An 18,469-nucleotide genomic window follows, 5' to 3' on the forward strand; every position below is an offset into this window, starting at 1 on the left:
CCAAAGGCGCTTAAGCCTCACTGCACAACATCAGGTACTTGGGTAGGCAGAGTGGTCCCAGGGGGTCATCGGTACTATAATAGATGCTGCACTTCGCCTGTTTGCATCAGATGGACTGATCTCCGCGTGCACCATAACGCCGAAATTGCCATGGAACTCCTTGGGACCATCGCTGAAACACTTCGGATTGCAACACTACTGACTGACACGCTTTCTACTTAGCTCATGTGTCAATGGATGGAGAATTTTAAGAATTAAGAAAAGTTGATTCATTTCTGGTAGTCATCATTGCCGAAATGTTTGCTATGTCTATGTCTGACTTAGTACTGTTTAAGGCCGGCTAATCCGACTTAATTAGGTACATGGAGCTTTAAGTGAGGTGGCAGGCAACAGAATACAAGGTTCATTGCTGAGGGTATGATGTTCCAAGGCCAACGTACGTATTTTCGCCGCCCATGGCGGTGCGTGATGAACAGTTTTCGGGGTGATATAGCTTAGTAGATCTCTGGCATAAGCAGCTGCAGTTAGAGCAGCATAGTTCTGCCATTGATCATTCTTATGGCTATCGGCGTAGTCGCTTATGCCCCTAATTACAAGGCACTTCATGGCATCGAAATCCATCGCACCAGCTGCCCATGTATCCCAACATAGTACCCCACGTTCCCTGCGATACTCATCTCGCCGATTAGCATCTTGGATGACTTGGGTGGACGATGCAACGAGACCGTACTGGACAACCGGGTATTCCCTTGTTGATTGAGTTTGGATTTGAGTTGAGTCGCATCGTGAGCAATCTTCTTCTCCAATAGCATGAGGATAGCTTGGACTGAAGAGTGGATCTGCCTGTCTTCCCGGAAAGTGATATATATCGAATTTTCTGCTCGCATCACTGATGTATGATTGCATGTTACCCTGCCCTAAGACATGTTTTGAGGAGAGATCTTTCATCCCTGAAAGCAGAAGTTGCGGCGGCATGTTAAGGGAGCTTTCCTCAAGCACACCGACTTTAAGTGTGCCCCTTTGTGCATGCAAAACTCCAGCTGAGAAAAAGTGATTATTGAGTGGGAAACAGAAGAGTTAAGAGTTTAGGAATGGTTGTTGGCGCCTACTGTGATTTTTCTTTGGCACACCAACGACTACATCGCCAAGTAAAATGTACTTTCCATCGTGAACAGGACGAACCGCCGGAGTTGGGGCTCCGGCGGCAACGCCCACCAGCAATCCAAATCTCAGACGTGGAAATGCATTGACGAGAAAGGCGATAGTCTTAGAAGTTGATTCCAGATCACTTCGAACCGGCTATCACACATTTGTGCCCGCCCACATTCTTACAGATGTAGGAATTCTCATCGCCATGAGCGCGATGCACGGGTGCGGGATCATAGACCTCGTCTTCTTCAAGCATCACTCTGGCTGCTGTGATCTCGGCTTCAAGAACGCATATCCACGCCACGGTGTATTCATAAGGGTTGGAATTGCCGGACATTTTGTTCGTATAATGTTCCTTTTCAATTTGAATGTCTTTACTGAGCTCGAAACGGGGATGCAAGCTAGTCTTATGTAAATCGGGGGTCGGTCTCAGCCTCGGAAACTGGCGTGAAATGGCAAGGCTTAATGAGACGCTATGCGTCGCAGTTTATTTATACTTTGGTATTTCTGGGGGCTATGCAGCAGTGTCCTTTCAAAGCTGCTGACAGGGATATTCCCCTTGCGAGGTTATGTGGTAGTTTGACTGGCTTGTATGCAGCCCTAATCGGCTATGCTGAAACGCACCAACGCTGCTGATGAACGCTTCTAGGCCAATCACTCCCCGTCAGATAGAAGAAGTCATAGCGACCGCAATGACTCCGACGAGCATTGACAAAAGAAGTAGGTTAAAAAAAATCTTCTCCGCGAGGGCGGGTGTGGCCAAGAAGCAGCTTCTTGATTCACAGACACACATCTTGTTATGGCAAAAGCGTGTTTGAATCTACCAGATCCCCGTCAAATGTGAAAGGGCAATGCTACCAACGGAAACCCGCATTTTTATCCGATGTCGTGGAATCATGGCGATTATGTCAGGTTGTTACTGCTCGAGAAATGCGACAAACCTGCTGCATCAGAGGGATCTAATAGAGATTATTATCCTTACCCTCGAAAGAAAATTCGTGAGCAGCGGGATTTCCAATCAAGCCTTTATCATTTCCTTAGGAATACTCATACATGCACAAGTTCGCAATTCAGGTCTAGTCAACGAATTGATATGTCGAGATGTCAGTCCTCTCCACGTCTTAACGTATTTCCCGGGTAAACCGCGCACCTGTAATTCCTATACAAAATAGACATTTTTACCCCCCCGTAAATTCCACAAATTTATATATAAAGTAGATCTAAAAAGCTTACATATTAAATAATATAAATATAAGAGCTTATATATAAAAAATAATAAGAATCTATCTATAGATTTGTTGAGATAATAAGAAACACGCTAGTAATTATTGTAATTTTTAATACGAAGGGGTTTATAAGATATATAGAATCTATAAAGCTATCTATATAATAGTATATGAATATTATTTGATATGTAAGCTTTTTAAGTCTAGTTTATATATAAATTTGTGGAATTTACAGGGGGTTAAAAAGGCTATTTAGTATGGGAATTATAAGTGCGCGGTTTACCCGGGAAATACGTCAACGATGCATGACTCGGCAGGTCAACAAAACTAACCTAGTTAATGTCGGGGCAATTATTACTAAGCCATCTGACTCATCTGGCCCGAAGGATGCAAAATTTGTCAGCCTCGGCGCTGCTTTAACGTATTTCATGGGTAAACGGATCACCCAAGTAAACGGATCACTTGTAATTCCATACAAAATAGCCATTTTACCCCCCCCTGCAATCTCAACAAATATATATATATATAAATCAGGCCTAAAAAAGAAAAATAATAAATAATATATCTGTGGACACTTATATATAAAATATAATATATTTTTAATATCGAATATAATAAATTATTAAGAAATACGCTAGTAATTATTGTAATTTTCAATACGAAAGGGTTCTTATATTATTTGAGACCTGTAAAGCTATGAATATATTAGTATATAAATACTAATTAATACATTTACTTATTAGACCTGGTTTATATATAAATTTGTTGAGATTGCAGGGGGTTAAAATGGCTACTTTGTATGAAACTACAAGTGATCCGTTTACCCATGAAATACGTTAATCACAGTGTCACAACTCTCGTAAGCAGCCGCTGCCAGCCAATCAGGCCGCAACAAACCATGCCGCTGCTTTTACCGCGGCTGACTCTGGTGCATCCCTCGCATATATAAGGCTCGTCTTCCTCGATCCTCAGCTAATGATTGTTACATAACTAGGACGACAAAGTCTATTTGGACATCAAGGCCTGTTTTACCACAATTAGTTACGTTTGCATTGTCATGTCGTCTATTGACATCCTGTCCGCCTCGTCATATCCATTTCCAGAAGTATTAGGGCGGCGCAGTCCTCGTCGCGCAGATTCCGGCATTTTGTATGGCGGCCTGACTCTGGTCCAAGACGACGGTACGATGAATCCGACAGATGCGCGACGGCAGAAGAAGGCTTCGAAAAGGAATACGACCAAAAATAAAACCGATAACAATAGCAATGATGATGGAATCCTCAAGCGGAAACGAGGGCGCCCACGCGTGCTCGGCAAAGATGAGAATGCGGCAGAGGTACACATACACCTACCTCCGTCACCTAGAGAGAAGCACGGGTGCTAATGATGTGGAATAGCGTCGAAGGACACAAATCCGCCTGGCTCAGCGGGCCTACCGATCGCGAAAAGAAGCCACAATTACAGTCCTCAGCGAGCGTCTCGCGGAGATGGACGTCGCCATTCAGGAGATGAGCAAATCATTTGGCTCTTTCCGCGACGAGCTTATCGGATCCGGCTTGCTTTTGCAGCATCATAAGATGCAGCAGAGTCTTCAAAGGCTCGTGGAGAAGTCAGACGCTCTCGTCAGTCTTTCTTCGGGCAGCGCTAGTAACAGTAGCAAAAGTTCTTCTGCCACCGATGCGGATGCCGAGGGCTTGGAGACTGCAAGTGCTTCTTCTCTACCGGATGTTATTGGAGCTGCTGCTAGCGGTGATGGCTTGTTACCAACAGCCATGGGAGACAGTTCGGACGAGTATAATGCCCTATACGCTTCTACCACCACCGCCAACAACAACGTTGCTTTCGAAGGCGAGCCCCTACTTTATCACAATGCCGGCATGGAAATGATATCATCCTCGTCTTCGTTACCATCGCTATCCCCTCAAAACCAGAATCATATCCAACCGTCATTGCCACACCACCTCCCCCTCCCATCCAGCTACAGTTACCAAGAATCGAGCTTTGTCCGTCGCTTGCGACGGCGCTATGCGGAACATGGCTTTCGCATGCTTTCCGATACCCGCATGGATCCCAGGGATGTGTCGCGCATGTTTCGCTTTTCCCTTGGATTCCGCAATTGCGAGACAATGCTAGCTCGCTACTGTGCAATTTTGAGCCGGTCGAATGTTGATGATGCAACCTCTGGGACCGCAAGCTATAACAACGGCAATATTGCCCAAATAGCAATTCCACCTAATTATCACGTCGGAAACGCCGGTACACATTTCCCGCACAACCGTGGTCACTCCAATTCCTCGGTATCGACATCAACAGCTGAGATGTACCCAGTATCCAAGTTCATTGGCCCCTGGTCCTTCCATTTTGCAGATCTGCCACACAACAAGACGAGCGTCGAGGAGCTTCTGATCTCCAATGGAATGGGCGGTGAATGGTTCGATCCGAATGACGTGGATGGCTATCTGAAAGAAATGGGGATATTGATTGACGCTCACTCGACTTTCGTCGCTGTTCCGAGCGTCGATACAAATGCACATTTGTCTGACAGCAGCAGCAGCAACAGTCCGGCATCGTCGTTTCTGCCACAGTCCTCGTCGAATCAGATGCATATAGATCCTTTCCTGGATTCGTCAATAACTGCATCTGCGTCAGCGTCAGCGAATCAGAATGAGAATACTGCAATGCTGCAATTCGCACCATATGACGTTGACTTAAACATGGATTTGGACCTGGACCTTCTCGCTCCTCTCATGTCCTCTGAGAAACCTTCCCAACTTTCCGTATCCGACTATCCTCTCAACATGGAGACTACACAATCATTCGAAGCATCATTTACTTCCGCCAATAGTAATACGACCGTCCAAAAACAAAACACCACCCGCATTCTCGACGTAGAACACTTTCTCGACCGTAGGTTACCATCCCAATTCAAGGGAAAAAAAACAAGGATACTAATAATCAATCAGGCCTCATGAAGAAAGCCGTCTGTCTTGGCGAAAAGTCAGGATACCGAAAACAAGATATTGACGATTCTTTGCGGGGAGCTTGCTATCCGATGTTTTGACATCCATTATAACGTTTGATAATGTATTATGAACTTGTGTATAAATAATGTTTTTTAATTACTACCTAGGTCTATTCTCTGCTCCTCATGACCGGAAATGAAAGAATAATACATCACATCACATCACGTCGTGGCTAAACAGGTAATATCTCTGATTAAAATAAAAACTGATTATGTTGATCATCATATCGTCGTTATATCATTCCTCCTCTCGTTTATATCGATTTGATTCGCGTTTCCCTGATTCGTGGCTTTCGTTATTTCGTAAATTGTTTTCGTTTTCGTTTTGTTTTTGTTGTGATGTATGTATATGCGTTGTTCAAGCTTTGTAAAGCAGGCAACATTGGTGGGTGAGTAGATATGCAGGCGAGGGGAGATATGTTGTAAGGATTGTCTTGTACCAGAAAAGGGAAAAAAAAGAAAATCATAATTGCAGAATACAGCAATGCAGCAATGCAAAACAATGGCAGAACCGACCATGTTCATTATTCAGTAAATCTTGATCGGATCAATGCCTCTCAATCATATGAACCATAGTCGTCCAACTGGCACAGCACGACTGCGCCATTTCATGCTTACACCAAGAGCAGAGCACAGTAGCCGTTGGCGAAGAAAACGGTGAGCGCGACGGCGAGCGCGAATGTGACGACGATGGCAACGACGTAGTAGTAGCCGAATAAGAGGAAGATCCATCGCTCTGCGAAATATAGGATTGCGGCCTCTTTTTTCTGGAATACTCGGATGACAGCCGCGCGGATTCGCGCGCTTGACTGGACGATCGCGACGATTTGGAGGATCGGGTTTCTGATGGTTCCGGTAGACCAGAGAATAAAAGACGCTCTGGGATGATCATTTGCGCATATAGAGGCGAGGGCACGTCGTGCCAGTGGTTGCAGTGGCAGCAGATGACGAAGATTTTGGCGAGGTATTTGTCGAGTTTGGGGGACATGGTGTTGCGGGGGATTTCCTTTTTGGCGGTGTCGTTGGTATTATTGTTGGTGGTGGCTTCGAGATGCGTGCTGGATGCGTTGGAGCTGATGGGTGTTGGAAGCTCCCCGAATGTGGACGATGTATAGGAATAAGGTGAAGATGAAGACGAGGATGCGGTTGCGGTTGAGGACGAGGACTGTGTCTTTGTGTGCTTTGCGTGCCTTGGCCGAGGGGACATTGTCTTGACTGGGTTGATGGACTCTGAGGGGACTGGGGGAACCCATTCATGTGTAGTTGACTTGTCGTTCTGAGACAATGGCCGTGGAATACTTGCAACTTGTTCAACTGGTTTTGAAGCAGGCTTAGGAGCAACCTGTTCGAAGGGAAGCGGTTCTTGCCATAGTGACGACAGGCTGCTTTCAATGCGATTGCTGCTCTCCTTCTTTTGAGGTCCCGGAACTTGGGCATGAGGAGGACTATACTTTGGCAAACTGTGCTGAGATGTGTCGTCTTTGTTGTTATCGTTATTCTCCTGCATCGACAATGATGCCCTACTTGGACTTTTCGGACCCGGCTCAACAATCTTCGACCGACTAACTCGTAGTGAAGCTGGGATCATCATAGCCTCGTCGCGCCACGACTCCAGATTGGTGCTGGCAGGAATCTCTAGCTTGGGCCATTTTGGCTCCGAAGTGGGAGGATTCTCTTGAGAGACGACTTCTTTGTCAGAGGCCGTGTGATAGAAGGGACTGCCAACTCTGCGGAGGGTGGGCGTGGGAGTGGCTGATGCGTCCTCTCGCTTGATGACAAGCTCACTCTTCCGCCGTAATTCTTTTTGCATTTCTTTCTGCCCCTCTTGGGCAGCGTCCAGGCTTTTGGCATGTGTGTGGCCTGGTTTTTGCGCCACGCCCCGTGATGATATTCTATCATATCGATATGGGTGGGAAGACTCTGCACCGCGCTCGCCAGCTTGTTCGTCGGGTAATTGAAGACCTGCAGCGTCTTCACCGTTGTTTGATGTACTCGCACGCCGACTTCGAATACGAGTCGATATGCTCGATATCATAGACTTCCTGGGTGCCTCGGACGATACGCTGGCGTCTCTGCGGGAACCACTGACAGGCGGCTTCTTCACAAGACGACGCGAGGGTCGACGGTCTGAGGGTTGTTCAGCCCGATCAACCGACTGAGAGCGTCTGAAGGCTCTCTTCCATGAGGAGCCGGAGTTCTCCTGTGCCTGTGACTCTGGGTAAAACGGGATGGCATCTATCGGGAAGCCAATGGTGGTTGGTGGCGGCCCATGGTGGACGTCTTCCTGGGCGGGATTCTGCTGGCGGCGTGATGTAAAGGAAAACCGTCTTGAGCGTCTCGGTTGCGAAGCAGCATCAGACATTTTTTATGTAGACCGGAAGCTCACTCAGTCGGGGGGTTCGGAAGAGGAAGGCAGAAGAAAGGCAGCTGCTTATGATCTAATATAAACAAACAAGCTAGTAGCGCTTACGGATGACGTAGCAGGGAGATCAGTCAGTCCATCAACACAACGACTCAATTCGCATCACTCATAGGGTGACCAAGTCAAACAAGCAAAAGTCAGTGAAGTAGTTGCGGGCGTTCAATTCTGCAAAATTTTTCGACTCAGTTGCCCTGGACCCCGTCTACTTATATTTACATCTAGTAGTTCCCAGGCCCCGCACACCACTGCTAGCTCTTGTCCATCCGCATCGCGACGAAAAAAGCAAGCCTTGCAGACAAAGGCAGAAAAGGCGAGAAAATTGGAGCAGACACCTCCAAAGTGGTGAGCGCAGATCCAAAAGGATTTGTGATGTTCAGGTCTGTCTCAGACTTGAATGCATAGTCCGGCATATCACGAAACCTGCCCAATGGGGACGCACCGTGCACCCGCCGAGCCTCTGATTGGCCGCAGTTCCACTGGGCGCTCCGCCCGAGCCTGATTGGTGGACTGCCGTTAGGTAAGCAGCCTGCAAACGGCAGCGATCGACGGTCGAACAGCCTGGAAGCCTGCCTGATAAGGACGCAGTGGCGGGCCAATCAGGGCTGTGTAGCGTCACGTGAATGCGGAGCTGCGCTTGTGATTGGCCCTTGTCGCCTCTTTGTTTATGGCTTAATGCAAGCTTGGCGCCATTGTGACGCTAGGAAAGTGATGATATCAGTACACGCTCGTCATCATTGTGGAATGTAGGATGCGTGTACAATAGTATGCTATGCCCAGTGAATAAGACCCAGACTGGAATGTGCAGTAGCCCCATACAAATACCCAGAGAACCCTGGCGACAGACGTTGTATATGCAGCAGACGTAGAAACAACTTCTTACAAGTTATCAATCTAACGTAACGCGCTTGTCTCCGCCAAGACCCACTGTCAGCTTCGCCGGGGCGACGCTAACCCTTGTTGGCAGCCCTAGCCGCATTGGGCCACACTGATTGGCCAGAGTGCGCCATCGCCACTGCCATGGATCAAACAATACGTGCCTGCCTTACGCCTACCATACTTCCTTCTTAAGAACCACCTTGGAAGCAAGCTTCATCTTTCCCGGCGTATCTATCTTTCTCCTTCCTCTCATCGCCTCTCTGGGCCTTCTCCAAGCCTCGTTCATCAAACGCCACGCTCTTCACAGTCCCTTGCCACCCTTGCTTCTGCACTAGCAACATCGATGAACGAATCTGACGAACCACCTATAGACCGTCTCGGTATCTGGGATCGCTTGCACTCATATGCCTTAAACCTCGTGCCTCATGGAAAACAGCCGCCTCGTGACTCTTCCATCCTACCGATAACGCACCATCAGACCGGCCACGATGGCGTTCACCAAGCTCCTGGCGCAAATGGCCCTGGAGTCTCAAGAACAACAACACAGCAAACCCTCCACGACAATACTCCCATACCTGGAGCGGTCTCCTTGGATACGCAAGATGGAGAGAAGGCATCCACCTTAGAGCCTAAGCTTGGCTTTTTCACCAAAGTCTACACCTCCCTCAAACTGATCATCTTCTCAAGCTGGGTCAACTGGCTTCTCCTCTGCGTACCCGTAGGTATCGCCCTTGGGGCAGTAGAACGAGTGATGGGCGACGATGGCCCGATCTCGCCAACTGCCGTCTTCTCCGTGAATGCTGTTGCTATTATTCCGTTAGCATGGATGCTCGGATACGCAACCGAATGTGTTGCCTCTGACATGGGTGACACCGTCGGTGCTCTTCTGAACGTCACCTTTGGAAATGCTGTCGAGCTTATTATTTTGTATGTTGTATGCATTCATTGACTCGAAAAACTCGGCGCTGACCTTTACTCTGATAGTATCATTGCACTGGTTGCAGTAAGTAGCATAGGCTCGTGTATTGATGCGTCCTCTTCTAACACACTCTATTAGGACGAGATTGAAATTGTGCAGGCTTCACTGCTTGGTTCCATACTCGCAAATCTGCTGCTTATTCTCGGCATGTGTTTCCTTTTCGGTGGTCTTCGTTTCCGGGAACAGGCATGTTGTTAGCCTCGATCTTTGAAGAACCTGAAACTAACTTGTTTGCAGCTATACAACTCTGCCGTCACTCAAATGAGCGCCTGTCTTTTGAGCTTGAGCGTTATAAGTCTCCTTCTACCGGTGAGTTTGTATATCACTCGAATTTGCAATTATAGTTCTGATTAAAGTACAGACCGCTTTCCATGCCTCATTCAGCAACATGAATAATGCAGATGCAGCCGTCCTCAAGATCAGCCGAGGTACCAGTGTGGTAAGGTTCTATTCTCCACATGTTTTGAGCGTTAGCTAACATTTGCAAGGTGCTCCTGCTTGTCTACATCTTGTATCTCTTATTTCAGCTCAAGTCTCACTCATACATATACGAAAGCACGCCCCAACACGTCATCGACGAAGAGTCGTATCCTGGTGTGCTTGCAGACATCTTGAACTCTTCTTCGAGCTCAGAGTCATCCAGTGATGATGACAGCGATGCTAGCTCGGGATCGCAAACGACTATTAAGAGGATTAGACGGGCCCTACGAAAAAAACGTAGACGCAAGTCTAGCTCCGCTTCGAAAGACACTGCCTCGGTTCCATCTCTCCCGTCTTTTGTGCGCACTTTGTCTTCTAGCTCTCAGGTGATTGATGATTCGGCAAATTCATCACGAACTAAGTTTGGTCCCAAGCGCAATAATGGTCAGGAGTCTACAGCCGAGTTTGAACGGCCTCCAATAAACCCAGAGCTAAGCGGTGAGGTGACCACTCGTGATTTTGAAGTTGATAAAGAGATGCGCAAACCGGCAGAGCCGAAACGGAAAGCTTTACATCCGCAGAAACGATACAAGGAACCTAAGCGCCGCAAATCTGAAGATGATATCATTGAAGAGGGTATAGTTGCACCTTCTGTAACCGCCCCCTTTTTTGAAGTTAAGGGAGAAAGTGAAAAACGCCCTTTCAATATACGCAGCATTCCATATCGACCAACAATCCCCCGTGTCTTGACTCCGATGATATTTCCTGCTGCAGGACAAGCAGAGCCAGAAGCGTCATCAAATACGCCAAGGCCAAATCGCCTCCGCCGTACCAGTTCTTTGCCAGATCGTCTCAACAAGGAGACTGCAGTAGCCACAGCGATACCCTCTGCTCAGCCTTTACCTCATCTACTTTCGAAGCGGACAGTGGAGATCAAGGACGACCATGCAGAGAAGCCCAAGCTGGATCGTGTTACAGCCATTATCTTGCTACTTATTACTACCGCACTCGTTGCTGTCTGCGCCGAGTTCCTTGTGGACTCTATTGATTACCTTGTCAGCAGCACCGGAGTCAGCGAAGCATTTATTGGACTCATCATTCTTCCGATTGTGGGCAACGCTGCTGAGCACGTTACTGCCGTCACGGTTGCAAGCAAAAACAAGATGGACCTTGCCATCGGTGTTGCACTGGGTAGTAGCATTCAAATTGCACTCTTTGTTACGCCGATCATTGTTCTCCTTGGCTGGATCCTCAACACGGAGATGTCGCTCTACTTTAGCTTGTTCGAGACGGTTTCGTTGTTTGCATCGGCTTTCATTGTCAATTACCTAATGCTGGATGGCCGCAGCAATTATCTCGAAGGCGCATTATTGATTGCCGCGTATGTGATTATCGCAGTAGCGTCGTTTTTCTATCCATCCTGCGAGAATACAAGTATTCTCAACGGCGGGACAATGGATGGGTCATGCTGATAGCAGACAGACTCGTGGTGAGACAAGTCTTGAGGTTCCTCAGGGGGGAGAGGAATTGAATAATTACTGAGAGTTGGGTTGTTCATCTCATTATTGGGCCTATTGCCGATTTCTTTGCACAATTTGAACCTATTACGTCTTTTTTTACTGCTTGCATACAGATTGAATAATGACACCGTAGTTTGAAAGAATGCCAATGAGTCATTGAATAAAGAATAATTGAATGCACAGCCACATCGTACCTAAACTCGTCCTGAAGTTTGTTCCACATAACTTTACCACGTTCGCTTTCCCCAAACCTTGGAACCCCACGATTGATTCTACTCAAGACAGTCAACATGTATAGACCACCTCCAGGGGCCCCTCCAGGCTATCAAGACAGCAGCAGCAACCCTCCTCCCTATCACAATTGGCAAGAACAAGTCCCTGACACGGCCATCTTGGCCCCTCCGCCGACGATATCGCATTTTGCCTCTGAGACGGGGAATGCCTCGGGCGACGATGCCGGTTTGTTTCCTGTTCTTTTTACGAGCGGGATTTATTCCTTTGTTAACGTAGTTCGGATTTACAGATCGTGCGAAGGAGTTTTGTACTTCGAGACCGTTATGGAGGCCTGTTCAGGTGAGCCCTTTCGCCTTGCTACATGACTAGCAATCTTTACTGATGGTGTTGTCAGCCCTCAGAAGCCATCTACAACAGCACACTACGCGGCGAAATCCGACCAGGACAACCCATCGAATACCGCGGCAGTCTAGACACTCGACACCCCGGCCGCTGGAAAGTCAAGAGCGACAAGCACTGCCGCGACTGCTCGCTCATCTCCATCTTACCGCTGTATTACGCGCTGCGAGACTCGCCTGCGGTCACGGGACGCGATAAGACGATCTATTTCGAGGTTAAGATCTTGCGGATTCAGCGGCAGACGGGAAATAGTAACGGCGGTGATGCAAACGGGCTTTCCATCGGGTTTGTAGCGCAGCCGTATCCATCCTGGCGTTCGCCCGGGTGGGATCGGGCTAGTGTTGGAGTGTTTTCGGACGATGGGTGTCGGTTTGTGAACGATTCGTTTGGTGGGAAGAGCTTCACTGAGCCGTTTCGCGAGGGGGAGACGGTGGGCTTGGGGATGACTTTTTTCGTTGCTTCGCCTGGTTGTAACTCGAGGGTCAGAGTGTTCTTCACGCGCAATGGATTCGAGGCCGGGAGCTGGGATTTGCACGAGCAACTCGACTCGGAGGCTGGCGGCGTGCAGGGGCTGGAGGGCGATTTCGATCTGTACGCTGCTGTTGGCATATTCGGTGGAGTTGAGTTTGAGGCGAGGTTTGAGCGCGAGGGGCTTTTGCTGCCGTGACGGAACTGATGATGTTGTTTCTGGTGGGGCGTGCGGGCTTGCTAGCTCGTGGCGCCGGCATGCCGAGGCGGTCCTATCTAACTTGCTGTTACTACGGAACTGTCTACAACAAAAACACTCTCCTTTGCTTGTCGTTGAATAAAAGTCGTCTTGCTATTTCTTTACTTCTCCTCTTGCTTAGGCATGACTCGCAATGCCCCGTCATCGGAAACCCTCAAACGCTTCTTCGGCGTCCTCCCTGCCGGACCGGCATCATCAGGTCAGCCCAACAACTTGCATGTGAAGTGTGCCCGAGTCTCTGCTAAACATGGAACTGTCGTAGGAGCTTGAGACCATGTACGACTACCTGGCAAAGGTCATTCTGATAGGGCCGAGTGGCACTGGAAAGTGCGTTCTACACTTTTATATCCGCCAATGGTTCGTTTGGTTGCTTACAATTGCTCTTTTTCCGCAGGTCTTGTCTACTCCATCGCTTTGTCAAGGATGAATGTACGCCCTACCTCTCTCTTTCTCTCCCACGACACTGATAGACTAACCGTACCAGGGCGAGTCCTATCCTCTCAAACAATCGGAGTAGAATTTTCCTCGAAAATCGTGAAAATCGGATCAGGCTCTCGTCGGAAACGAATCAAACTGCAACTATGGGACACCGCTGGCACCGAAAGGTTCCGCTCGGTCTCGAGATCGTATTACCGCGGTGCTGCGGGCGCTATAGTCGTGTATGATGTTTCGTCCTATACCTCGTTTTCGGCGCTTTCGACTTTTCTGATGGATGCTCGTGCCCTGGCGTCGCCGAATCTTACGACGATTTTGGCTGGGAATAAAACGGATCTATTGTCTGAGAACAATGGCGATGACGATGACGATGACGATGACCGCGACCGCTTTGAAGATGACATTCCCTCGTCGACTTCGATTTCGAATAGCTTTTCAAGCAGCAAGCATTCATCTTCGTTCATGTATGACGCGGTAGGCGGAGGGGCCGGTTCTCTTCGCTCCGTCGCCAGCACAAACTATGCCGCCGGCACCCGCCTGACAGCGACAACAACCTCGCACGGCAGGCAGGTCAGTGATCTCGAGGCCTTGGAATGGGCAACCCGATCCAACATCCCTGTCGCCGTGGAGGTCTCGGCGCTAACGGGCGAAAACGTCGAGGAGCTCTTCACGCGCCTGGCGCGCATCATCCTGACCAAAATCGAGCTCGGCGAGATCGATCCGGACGATCCGCAAAGCGGGATTCAGTATGGCGATTCGGGAACGTGGCCGCTTGGGACTAGTGATGGTGGCAGTGTTCGCAGTGGGCTTACTGTTGATGATAATGCAGGCGGTCAGTCGCTGCATAGTAGAAGGAAGTGGAATCGGCAGCAGAGTTCGTGGGCGAGCGCTGCCGGTGAATGGGGGGATGTCTTTCGAATACAAGGATCAACGCGCAGGAGTAACAGGGGTTGTTGTTGATACGCCTCTCTCTTTCTTTCTTCTTCCCTTCCTTCTTTCCTTAGGTTGGTGGCTTGTTACTTTTTCTTCTTTCTGACTATATCTCCAGTTCAATACCCTACTCGACGTCCTTGAAGTTCTTGCTGTCTGTTCTTCGGCGTTTCCATTCTTTTACACACATATACCCCTGTCAGAGCTTTCTTTCTTTTTGTTGCCCTCAACTATACATACGTTTTGGCATTGTGATATAAGCTGGAAATCTATTATTTATTATTTTCTCCACACCCTAATACAATAAACACTTTCGTCACGTCATGTCATGTGCTCTTCTTCTCATTTACAGTCCGGCAATGATAGTCTTAATCCCCTTGCCCGACTTCATATCAATATATGCCTGTTCGGCATCCTCGAACTTGAATTCAGCAGTGATAAACTCCTTGACGCTGATCTTGCCCGTGGCCACCAGCTCGACTGCGAGCTTGTAGTCTCCGCTACCGTACCGGAAGCTTCCCTTGAAGTTCAACTCCTTGGCACACACCGTCATAATCGGGAAATTCATCTCGGACTTGCCCATGCCGGCTTGGACATACGTACCGCCGGTCCGGAGGGCGTGCACTCCCGTGTGCACAGCAGGTTCTGCGCCCGATGCGTCTACGGCCACATCGAAGCCGGCACTCAGATTGTTCTCCTCCTTGAGGCGATTTGCATTCTCCCCGGCAGACACTCGTGCAGGCAAAAACGTGTCGACCCCGAGATGCTTCTTTGCAAACTCCAATCTGCTCTGCTGGATGTCGGAGACTATGACTCTGCTGGCTCCGAATGCCTTTGCCGTTGCGCAACACAACAGGCCCACGGGGCCCGCGCCAAACACCACCACAGAGTTGCCCGGTACGACGCCTGCCTGCTTGATGACATGCACAGCTACGCCGAGCGGTTCGATGAGCGCCCCTTCCTTGAGGGACACCGAGCTCGGCAGCTTGTAGCAGAAGTCTTCCGGCAGTCTGTAGTACCTGGCCAGCGTGCCGTCGTAGGGCGGCGTGGCAGCAAAGGCCATGTACAGACAGAGATGGTATCTGCCGGACTTGCAGGGCTCGCAGCGGCGACAGGGGATGCCAGGCTCCATGGCCACTTGGTCGCCCACCTTCAACGTGGTAACTGCCGAGCCGACCTTGCTGACGATGCCGGAGGATTCGTGGCCGAGGACCATGGGATCGCGGACGACGAAGTCGCCGATTGAGCCGTGTTCCCAGTAGTGGACCTATATATATTCATTTTCTATGTCAATTCGTGTGAACGCTTGACGCTCAGCGATCAACTTACATCACTGCCGCATATTCCTGTGTACTTGACGTTGATCAGGACGTCGTAGGGATCAATGATTTCGGGGATGGGCCGTTCCTCGAATTTCACTTTCTTAATGCCTTCGAGGACGAAGGAGAGGTTCTGCACGCTGTTAGACCTCAAGCACAGACACCTAGATATTTACATGTACATAGTACGGCGGGGCACAATTGACTTGCCTTGGTTTCGGCGAGAGACATTGCGATGGATCCTTCGTTTCTTGCCTGGATAACGGATATTTGGGCGATGTCCAGGAGAAGTCAGAGAGAGACAGAGAGTTTTATATGCGTTGGCCACAGCCCCTCAGATCATGGATGTCATGTGAGTTATCCGCGCATTACGCCTGAATTACCATTTAACCGTGCTAATTAACCGGAGAGCTGGAGACATCGTCGAGTATGCACACGGAGAGCTTCAATTCGAGCTCTGGGCGATATACTGGTAGTCGACTATAGGTAGCAATGAGATAGTCAGGAATTTGCCATTCTAGGCCAGCAGCTCATACAGCACTAAAATGACGTACAGCTAAGCCCAACGCGGCCCGCCAAGAGACGGCGATATTTAACTGTTCGACTCGTCGTCCGCCGGCATCGCGAGTTCACTGAAGACCACGTCCAATCTCTGCATAGACAGGACTGCAGACTCCTCGCTGTGATCACAACTGATAGTCGCCATGAGGCGCGCAGCCCTCCGAGTCAGGCCCGCCCCGGCGCCCGCTCAATATTTTTGTCGTCCCTCGCTACCATTGCATCACCACACCGAGCATGCAGCATCTCCCCTGCTGCGTCGCAATTTTGCCTCTTCGCAGCCTGTCCGAGATGAGCAGCAGAGGCCGTCCTTCAAGGGCCAATTGTACGAGAGCACGCAACAGCGCCTGAAAAGAGAGCGCGCCGAGCAAGAACGGTTCTCGCAATATCAGACACAGTCCCCCGGCGCTCGATATGCGGCGTTGACGTTTGGTGTGTTTTCTGATACGAATACGGCAATATAAGGGATTTATCTCACTAATACCTTTTTCTCTTAGTGTTGGTCTTTTTCACCACCGGCGGATACTACTTTGGCTCCCTCACGCCTAATGCTCCGGCATCGTCGTCGACGACTCCTCTCGCCGACGCGAGACCTGTCAAACACAATACCACGTCTTCGAATCTGCAAGCTGCTTGGGCCGATTTTGTAGGCATAGTGGGCAAGGAGAATGTATCTACGGACGAATTCGATCTTCACTCCCATTCCGGATCGGAATTCTCGACGTATTCTGTCAAGGACAGCGAAAAGCCTTTCATCGTTGTCTACCCGTCAACCACCGAGGAGGTGTCGCGTATCATGAAGATCTGTCATCAGAGGTTGATACCCGTTACGCCGTTCTCAGGCGGAACCAGTCTGGAAGGTCATTATGCCCCAACCAGAGGTGGCGTGTGCATTGACTTTCAACGGATGAACCGTATCCTGGCCTTTCACAAGGACGACCTAGACGTCGTTGTGCAGCCTGCTGTAGGCTGGGAAGAGTTGAACGAGGAAGTCGCCAAAGACGGTCTGTTCTTCCCCCCCGATCCAGGCCCCGGCGCCATGATTGGCGGCATGGTTGGCACAGGCTGCTCGGGCACCAATGCGTACCGATACGGGACGATGAGGGAATGGGTTCTTTCTCTGACCGTAGTCCTGGCCGACGGGACAGTCATCAAAACGAGACAGCGACCCAAGAAATCTAGTGCTGGATACGACCTGACAAAACTCTTCATTGGCAGCGAGGGTACCCTCGGTCTCGTCACAGAGGCAACCCTCAAGTTGGCCGTGAAGCCGAAGAGCGAAAGCGTGGCCGTAGCGAGCTTCCCGACCGTTCAGCAAGCCGCCGATTGCGCTCGGAGGGTTGTCGAGGAAGGCATTCACATCGCCGGCCTGGAGATCCTCGATGACGTGCAGATGAAATGCATCAATGCAAGCAAGTCAACCCGGCGCGAGTGGGCAGAGGCTCCAACGCTGTTTTTCAAATTCGCCGGCACCCCGCTTGGAGTAAAAGAGCAGATAGGCATAGTCCAGAAGCTCTCGAAAAGCACAGGAGGAAAGACCTTTGAGTTTGCCCGGGACGATACAGAAATGAAGGAGCTCTGGAGTGCGCGCAAGGCGGCTCTATGGAGTGTCATTTCCATGAAGAGAAACCCCAGTGACCATGTGTGGACCACCGATGTCGCTGTACCGATCAGCAAGATGCCGGATATCATAGAAAGGACGAAGCGAGACTTGACTCAGAGTAGGCTGCTGGCTGGTATTTGTGGCCATGTGGGAGACGGTAATTTCCACGGTGAGTCTGCCAACCATTTTCACTGCGATTCCATTTTCTGACCACTCCCCTTCCGAAGCCATCATTCTCTTCAATGACAAGCAGAAATCTCTCGCAGAAGAGGTTGTGCATCGCATGGTGAAAAATGCCGTCGAACTGGAAGGAACAGTCACTGGAGAGCATGGCGTTGGGCTGATCAAGCGGGATTATTTGACTCATGAGCTTGGAGAAACAGCCGTGGATGTCATGCGCCAGGTATGAGGAAATCACCTTTATTTTAGTACCATTGATGATAACTTTTACTGATCGATACCTTGCTTATAGCTGAAATTCGCTTTGGATCCTTTGTGTCTGCTCAACTGCGACAAGACCGTGAGGGTGGAAGCGCCATTGCCAGGGGAGATCAAAGAATGGTAGATAAGATGAGATTCAAGCTGTGGGTGCATTCCTGTAATATAAAAATTGGACCTAGATATCTGTTTACGTCCAATCCTACGTGTAA

The 18,469-nt window shown here is 49.4% G+C and overlaps 7 protein-coding genes across 7 annotated transcripts, besides 4 other annotated features; 4 read left to right on the forward strand and 3 right to left on the reverse strand.

Annotated features, from left to right (window-relative positions):
- Positions 1-476: 476 nt before the first annotated feature.
- Positions 477-754: a repeat region (Identified by RepeatMasker using a combination of RepBase library and repeat library created with RepeatScout).
- Positions 755-1,285: 531 nt separating this feature from the next.
- Positions 1,286-1,486, reverse strand: UA08_06246 (hypothetical protein; the record flags this gene model as incomplete). Its single annotated transcript, XM_020268548.1, has 2 exons — positions 1,286-1,299; positions 1,333-1,486. 2 exons carry the CDS (start codon positions 1,484-1,486, stop codon positions 1,286-1,288), a joined length of 168 nt encoding a protein of 55 aa, XP_020118875.1.
- A 788-nt stretch (positions 1,487-2,274) lies between these two features.
- Positions 2,275-2,670: a repeat region (Identified by RepeatMasker using a combination of RepBase library and repeat library created with RepeatScout).
- A 122-nt stretch (positions 2,671-2,792) lies between these two features.
- Positions 2,793-2,840: a repeat region (Identified by RepeatMasker using a combination of RepBase library and repeat library created with RepeatScout).
- Positions 2,820-3,211: a repeat region (Identified by RepeatMasker using a combination of RepBase library and repeat library created with RepeatScout).
- A 221-nt stretch (positions 3,212-3,432) lies between these two features.
- UA08_06247 (hypothetical protein) lies at positions 3,433-5,436 on the forward strand (the record flags this gene model as incomplete). The annotated part of the gene is made up of 3 exons (XM_020268549.1): positions 3,433-3,711; positions 3,773-5,282; positions 5,339-5,436. The coding sequence occupies 3 exons, from the start codon at positions 3,433-3,435 to the stop codon at positions 5,434-5,436; spliced, it is 1,887 nt and encodes a 628-aa protein (XP_020118643.1).
- A 508-nt stretch (positions 5,437-5,944) lies between these two features.
- Positions 5,945-7,759, reverse strand: UA08_06248 (hypothetical protein; the record flags this gene model as incomplete). The annotated part of the gene is made up of 1 exon (XM_020268550.1): positions 5,945-7,759. One exon carries the CDS (start codon positions 7,757-7,759, stop codon positions 5,945-5,947), a length of 1,815 nt encoding a protein of 604 aa, XP_020118644.1.
- A 1,279-nt stretch (positions 7,760-9,038) lies between these two features.
- UA08_06249 (hypothetical protein) lies at positions 9,039-12,914 on the forward strand (the record flags this gene model as incomplete). Its single annotated transcript, XM_020268551.1, has 9 exons — positions 9,039-9,622; positions 9,680-9,698; positions 9,753-9,867; positions 9,912-9,983; positions 10,031-10,113; positions 10,163-11,475; positions 11,913-12,073; positions 12,138-12,187; positions 12,243-12,914. The coding sequence occupies 9 exons, from the start codon at positions 9,039-9,041 to the stop codon at positions 12,912-12,914; spliced, it is 3,069 nt and encodes a 1,022-aa protein (XP_020118826.1).
- A 193-nt stretch (positions 12,915-13,107) lies between these two features.
- UA08_06250 (hypothetical protein) lies at positions 13,108-14,369 on the forward strand (the record flags this gene model as incomplete). The annotated part of the gene is made up of 4 exons (XM_020268552.1): positions 13,108-13,173; positions 13,237-13,301; positions 13,369-13,403; positions 13,459-14,369. 4 exons carry the CDS (start codon positions 13,108-13,110, stop codon positions 14,367-14,369), a joined length of 1,077 nt encoding a protein of 358 aa, XP_020118827.1.
- A 316-nt stretch (positions 14,370-14,685) lies between these two features.
- Positions 14,686-15,889, reverse strand: UA08_06251 (putative D-xylulose reductase A; the record flags this gene model as incomplete). Its single annotated transcript, XM_020268553.1, has 3 exons — positions 14,686-15,606; positions 15,669-15,791; positions 15,848-15,889. 3 exons carry the CDS (start codon positions 15,887-15,889, stop codon positions 14,686-14,688), a joined length of 1,086 nt encoding a protein of 361 aa, XP_020118642.1.
- Positions 15,890-16,362: 473 nt separating this feature from the next.
- On the forward strand, positions 16,363-18,384 carry UA08_06252 (D-lactate dehydrogenase; the record flags this gene model as incomplete). Its single annotated transcript, XM_020268554.1, has 4 exons — positions 16,363-16,648; positions 16,714-17,988; positions 18,047-18,222; positions 18,292-18,384. The coding sequence occupies 4 exons, from the start codon at positions 16,363-16,365 to the stop codon at positions 18,382-18,384; spliced, it is 1,830 nt and encodes a 609-aa protein (XP_020118585.1).
- Between the last annotated feature and the right edge of the window lie 85 nt (positions 18,385-18,469).

This window comes from Talaromyces atroroseus, assembly GCF_001907595.1.
Source record: "Talaromyces atroroseus strain IBT 11181 chromosome Unknown scaffold_8, whole genome shotgun sequence".
Lineage (NCBI taxonomy): Eukaryota > Fungi > Ascomycota > Eurotiomycetes > Eurotiales > Trichocomaceae > Talaromyces > Talaromyces atroroseus.